Raw genomic sequence first — 7,125 nt, forward strand, 5'->3', positions numbered from 1 at the left:
GAGAGAGAGAGAGAGAGAGAGAGAGAGAGAGAGAGCAATTATTAGGATTGCTAAATAGAATGAAATTGATTGGGAATCAAAATGGATGGAAGGAGCATAAATCCGAAGGAAAAGGGTGGAGGAAAAATGAAAAGGAGTAGGGGACAGGAAAAGAAAACACATATTTCTAAATACTTCCTCTCTCCCTCTAATTCTTTACTCACTCCTCATCCTTCCTGCTTATATTTATTATTTATACTTTCTCCCTGTCCTCCCATCCTCCTTCACTCTTACTCCACTTCCTTACCCCATGTACTCTTCTTTCCCGGTTATGTCCCTTCTTCCTCTTTTTCCTTTCCTCTCCCTTCCTCTTTCGTCTTGTCTCAAACCTCTCTCCCTATCTTCTCCTTTTCCCTTTATCTGTCAGAGATAAGGGACAAGGGAGAGAGAGAGAGAGAGAGAGAGAGAGAGAGAGAGAGAGAGAGAGAGAGAGAGAGAGAGAGAGAGAGAGAGAGAGAGAGAGAGAGAGAGAGAGAGAGATCATTATTAGTAACTATATTTGTATTACTGCTTCAACTCTACACCTATAGTCCTAGGCTTACAGGCCTAGGTGTCTGTGAGTACTACGGCCGTATTAGACACACGGTAATTACTGAATACTTTTATTCAAGAAAAAAGTGCGTCTAATGTGCGGGCTAATACGATACTCCCAGTGAGGTCTCAAGCACTGGACCAGTTTGTACTGAATCACAGGGTGGTGTGAACTTTCTAATGGCCCAGCTGTTTCCTCAATGAACGTTTCCCTTTGTGTCTCACAACACTAGGAGGCAGTCACAGCCTGCCCTCAAAAGATAACTCTTTTCCTTCACAGAACTCTACTTGCACCTTATACACGCACACCCTTCACTCATAGTTTAAAATTCAATGTGGCGGCTCTTAACCAGCCTTGGAGTCCCCATCTGGGGAGGGAACCACAAATGTCCCCAGGTCGGACTGCTCTTCTGGTATCGAACCTTTGACACTCTCCTTAACTTTTTCTTCATTAACTTCTGCAACATTCGTGGCTTTAGATCTGATTTTCAATCAATGAAATACCACTTCTCCTTTATTAGACTAAACCTCATCTTTTTTTCCTTACCTTTTTTTTCAAGAAAATAGTGCGTCTAATGTCTAAAGCTAGGTGTCTAAAGCAACTGACACTATCCCCATCTGCGTTCTCTCCTACTTTCTCTCCTCATTTTCAATCCATAGGTGGATGTTGCGACCTAAAATTGCTCTCGTGCCCACACTCTTGAATCTTCTGGATTTTCTATCATCTGATTATGACTAAAGAGTCACTCTCAAACTAAATTTATCTGTGTTGTATACCTCTCACCTAACTCCTCTGATTATATATAAAAAAAAAAAAAAAATCACTAAATTTCCAAAGTGGAGCACATCTTGACTCTTCCCTTTTGCGGAGATCTCCATTCTTGGAGACTTCATTGTTCACCGCCAGCTTTGACTTTCCTCTCTCTTCACTGACCATCCTGTTGAGCTAGCTTTTAACTTTGTTATCCTCCACGACCTAGAGCAATTAGTGCTACACCCTACCCATATTCCTGACCGTCTTGGAGATATACTCCCAACGTTCTTGACCTTTTCTTCACCTGTAATCCTTCTGCTTATGCTGTCACTCTGTCTTCTCCGTTGGGATCCTCTCTGATCATGACCTCATATCTGTATCTTGCCCTATTGTTCCAATTCCTCTGAATTTCTCAAAGTGGAGATGCCTCTGACGTTTTGCCTCTGCTATTTGAGTTGCGGGGGGCGGTATTAGTTCCGCTGAGGCCGCTCTACTGGTGATCTGGCTTTCCTTACTGAGTTTTGGTCAATCTCTTTAAGGGATTTTGGTGAAACTTGTGCTGTTGCCTTAGACATATCAAAAGCTTTCGTTAAAGTCTGGCACAAAGCTTTGATTTCCAAACTACTCCCCTATGGCTTCTATCCTTCTTTCTGCAACTTCATCTCAAGTTTCCTTTCTGACAATTCTGTTGCTGATGTGGTAGACGGTCACTGTTCTTCTCACAAGTCTGTTAACAGTGGTGTTCCTCAAGGTTCTGTCCTGTTACCTATCCTCTTCCTATTGTTCATCAGTGATCTTCTAAACCAAACTTCTTGTCCTATCCACTCCTGCGCTGATGATACCACCCCTGGACTTTTTTTTTCACGTCTTTTTATAGACGTCCATCCCTCCAGGAATTAAACAGCTCACGCAGGGAAGCCGCAGAACGCCTGACTTCTGGTCTCTAAAATTTCTGACTGAGGCAGAGCGAACTTAGTAATGTTCAAAAATTCAATTCCTCCATCTATCAACTCGACACAACCCTCCAGATAACTATTCCCTCTTCTTCAATCACACTCAACTGTCCCCCTCTTCTACACCGAACATCCTCGGTCTGTCATTTACTCATTATCTAAACTGCAAACTTCATATATCATCTCTAGCTAAAACAGCTTCTATTAAGTTAGGTGTTCTGAGTCGTCTGTGCCAGTTTTTCTCTCCACCCCAGCTGCTAACTCTGTACAGGGGTCCTATCCGTCCACGTATGGAGTACACTTCACATGTAAAGGGGTGGGGGGAAGGGTGTACATTCATACCATTCTTTTAGACAGGGTGGAATAGAAAAACATTTCGTCTTATCAGATCCTCTCCTGTAAATGTCTGTCTTTAGCCTCTCTCTCGTCACCGCAATGCTACATATATTGCTATCTTTTACCACTAATTTCACGCTAATTCCTCTTTTAATCTTACGAACTGCATGCCTGCCTTCCTCTCACGGCCTCGCTGAACAAGATTTTCTATTTTTTCACACCCCCTATTTTGTCCACCTCTCTAATGAAAGAGTTAACCAGTATTCTCAAACATTCATCCCTTTCTCTGGTAAACTTTGAAACTCCCTACCCGTTTTCCTCCTTCCTGTGACTTGAACTCTTTCAAGAAGGAGGTTGCAAGACACCTATCCTACATTAATTGATTTTTCTATTTGGCATCTCTATGGAAACTGGCACTCAAGTGGGGCTTTTTTTTCTACAAAACTTTTGTTAGCCAGTGGCACTCTTGCATAAAAAAAAAAAAAACTTTCTACACCATTAATTGTTGAAATCTAGTAAGGGGTGCCAGATAACAACAAAAATAAAGAAGAATAGGACATCGTAAGAAATGTAGACAAAGAACGAAATAATAATAAAAAATGAAAGATAGGAAGAAAAGGAAAGGATGAGAGAAAGAGCGAATAGAGATGGAAGATAGATACATGCACCAATCGATAAATAAATAAAGAAGAGAAAGACATCATGGGAAATATACGTAAGATAAAAGTGAAATAGTAATAAAAATGGAATATAGGAAATAAGAAGAGAGCAAAAGATGAAGCACGAGTAAGAGGGAGGATAAATATAGACGCAGTAATCGATAACACAATAACATAAGGAAAGAAAACATATATATATATATATATATATATATATATATATATATATATATATATATATATATATATATATATATATATATATATATATATATATATATATATATATATATATATATATATATATATATATATATATATATATATATATATATATATATATATATATATATATATATATATATATATATATATATATATATATATATATATATATATATATATATATATATATATATATATATATATATATATATATATATATATATATATATATATATATATATATATATATATATATATATATATATATATATATATATATATATATATATATATATATATATATATATATATATATATTTATTTATTTATTTATCGATTTATGTATTCATTTATTCATTCATTTATTTATCTATTTTTTTTTTTTTTTTGTACGATAACGATACGATGTTGTTTGAGCTCCTCACCGAGGGAGTGTACACGTTGAGGTAGAGACAGTCCTCTCTGCCCATCAAGACGAGCTGGTCACAGGGCGGCGGTAGGGTGGAGGCGTCCAGCTCCCCCTCCCACGGCTCGGCAGGGACCGGGTTCTGCCACGCACCCACAGAGGAAAATTCATTAGCATCAGTTTGTTCTCCTTTGGTAACTTTCCATCAAAATTATCCTCAGAGTTATCCTCCAAATTATTAGTTTATCCTTTTGCTGTTATTTTACACATCTTTCTAATCGTTAACCACTCTGACACATCTATTCTTGCTCTACAGCCACCTCCAAACAAGGTACTGGCTAGTAATTGTAAAATCTATTCTATTTTTATCCCCGTTCTTTCTTGCAGGTGCTTCTAAAGTTTTCATACATTGCTTTTAGTATTGTGAACTGATGCATATCACGGTGAAAGGATGTATGTTTCGTTTGGTTTCTGTTATGGTTCAGGAATTTTGTTTAGTGTCCTATATTAACCGTTTGTCAGTTACTAGCTAAGTTGAGTTTTAGTTTTGCCTTCCCGATTGTTTTCCCCTGAAAATGCTTATCTACAGCATTTATTTATTAACTAATTTTATCTTTTATCAAAGTAATTTACTTGCCTTAGTGTGACTCCATTTAACTCTCACCATTGGTGTTTTTTTTTTTCTGTGTTTCGGTTAGGTTAATGAGTTAAAAGTAAAGTTCTCATTTCGTAATCTCTCTCTCTCTCTCTCTCTCTCTCTCTCTCTCTCTCTCTCTCTCTCTCTCTCTCTCTCTCTCTCTCTCTCTCTCTCTCTCTCTCTCTCTCTCTCACACACACACACACACACTCAAAATGTCTACTTATGGTTTATTCTATCAGCATTACCTGATTTGCCGACTTTCACTGACCATTTCACTCATCCTACCCATTACCTTGAATCTGAGGGGGCCGAGGGGCGGGGTGGCGTAGGGGATCCCCAGGAACTCCAAGTAGGTGATGTTGTAGAGTGTGGTGGTGAGACCTCGGATCAGCCCCTCATTCACCTCCACCAGCGGCCGATCCTCCTTCACCCCTGCCCACTCTCGCCGCTGTCACTGTCGCCGCCACCACCGCTACTACTGCCGCGGTCACTGGTAGCTTCATTGTTCCTTACTGAGAAGAGTCAGTGGAGTTAGAGTTTTGAGTTCATAAGTGTTGCATCTTTAGAGGGCGTAGAAATACAGAAATAAGGATTTATGGATTCTAGAAGAAAGGGAATTAGAAATGAAAGAAAGATGGTAAAGATGATGATGATTGAGAAGATACAGTGTTTTTTCTTTTTTATTTCATGTGTTTCATATCCAGAAAGGTAAAAATGTCCCTTTCTGGAGATGAAACACTTACAAACTCAGAACACCAACTCCACTGTCTTCTTCATCGTCATTTTTATTATATTTCTTTCAGCTATTCTTTCTTTTCCACTTTAATCTTTAAATCCTCCTCTCTTCAGCATCTTTTCCCTCTCTGGAGATGAAACAAGTATGAATGCAGAACACCAACCACAACTGCTTCTCCTCAGTCATCATCATGTTTACTATATTTCTTTCATTAGTAAAAAAAAATAAATAAAATAAAATAAATAAATAAAAAATAAAAAGTAGTAAATAAGAGATGAAGAAGGATGTTAAAGATAGCAATGAAGATAATGATTTTAATGATGATGATGAGGAGGAAACTGAAGAAAATAAAATAAATCACTATGCTCATATTTAATCTAAAGTCCTCGGATTTATAAACTATCTGACCTTCGTTGTTTTATGCAAGGAGATTGCCAGTAGCTCAGAGGACATACGATCAAGAAACGGAATTGTTGAAGTTAAATTGATTTATGACCCACCCACCTCCACTGTGTTCACCTTTAATCGTAGCTCCTCGATTTTGCAAACTATCCGTCCTTTGTTGGTTTATGCAGAGAGACTGTCACGAGCCCAGAGGACTTATGATAAATTAAAAACAGTATTGCGAAAGATGAATTGACTTCTGATTTTTTTTTTTTTTTGTAAGAAGGACACTGGCTTGGGGCTCAAAAAACATAGAAAAAAGGCCTATTGAGGTACCAGTCTCTAAAGGAAATGGCCAAAAGGATTATCCAAAAACAGCTCACAAGCAGATCACGACGGAAAGACGAGACTAGACTTACCAGCGTCGACGGGAATTAACGTCTGCACCTCCTTCAGTACTTACATTGCCTCTACACCCCTTCCTTACTTATCTTGCCTTCCATCTGTGTTCTCCCAGCCTCTTTCAGCCTCTCCCGCCCTCAAGGCCACGCAGCGTTATCCCATCAACACCTGGCACCCTCTTTCTTTCTTCGAGGTTGATGTTTTGGTGGAAGGTTGCGTCACTTTACCTGTGGGAATAAAAAAAAAAAGATAAGTAATAAATAAATAAATAAATAAGAATATAAGTAAGAAAATAATGAATGGTTTATGAATGAGGCCGTTATGACACTGAAAATGTACATTATAAAATGGGGAATAAAGAGTTTTCAGTATGCTTAAAGTGGTGATAGTTTTTTTGTTCTTCTTATTGTTGTTGTTGTTGTTATTGTTAGTGTTGTTGTTGTTGTTTCCTATTTTTTTCTTTTCTCATTTTCTTTTTCTCTCCTTTCTACGACTTGAACCATTTCAAAAGAGAAACATCAAGGCATCCTGGGAACTAATAAATTGCTCTTTTCCCCCTCTCCTGTAGCTATTTTTTTTTTTTAGTAAGCCCCCTCCTCTCTCTCTTTCCCCCTCTCCTGTAGCTATTTTTTTTTTTAGTAAGCCCCCTCCTCTCTCTCTCTCTCTCTCTCTCTCTCTCTCTCTCTCTCTCTCTCTCTCTCTCTCTCTCTCTCTCTCTCTCTCTCTCTCTCTCTCCTTAGCGGGTTGCCTAAACTCGTAAAAATTAAATAGATAAGTAGATAAATCAATACAAAGACAAATAAACAAAACAAAAATAAAACTGATGAATAAATAAGTAAAAATAAAATAAGCAATAAAAAAATAAATAAATATAAACGATGATAAAAAAAATAAAAGTTAGATAAACATGATAAATATAAATTGAATAAATAATTAAAAACAATAATAATACTTATAATTTTTCTTCGTCCTTCACCTTAAGATTCAGATGACATCTTATTACTGTTCAAGTATCACGGCCTCTTGTGGGAAACTGTGCATGATGGGATGACTTGCTTCT

At 37.4% G+C, this 7,125-nt stretch overlaps 1 protein-coding gene across 2 annotated transcripts in view; it reads right to left on the reverse strand.

Annotated features, from left to right (window-relative positions):
* LOC135111762 (venom carboxylesterase-6-like) overlaps window positions 1-6,161 on the reverse strand; it is a 17,640-nt gene extending 11,479 nt beyond the window's left edge. The window contains exons 1-3 of one of the 2 annotated variants that reach the window (XM_064025467.1): window positions 6,083-6,161; window positions 4,836-5,055; window positions 3,923-4,045 (exon numbers count right to left, since the gene is read on the reverse strand). In XM_064025467.1, coding sequence (XP_063881537.1) covers window positions 3,923-3,967 — 45 coding nt within the window. In that variant the 5' untranslated portion in view covers window positions 3,968-4,045; window positions 4,836-5,055; window positions 6,083-6,161. The remainder of the gene's footprint in view (window positions 1-3,922; window positions 4,046-4,835; window positions 5,056-6,082) is intronic. The other variant, XM_064025468.1, reaches the window with a different exon arrangement.
* Window positions 6,162-7,125: the final 964 nt, after the last annotated feature.

The sequence above is a fragment of the Scylla paramamosain genome, chromosome 22 (genome assembly GCF_035594125.1).
Source record: "Scylla paramamosain isolate STU-SP2022 chromosome 22, ASM3559412v1, whole genome shotgun sequence".
NCBI lineage: Eukaryota > Metazoa > Arthropoda > Malacostraca > Decapoda > Portunidae > Scylla > Scylla paramamosain.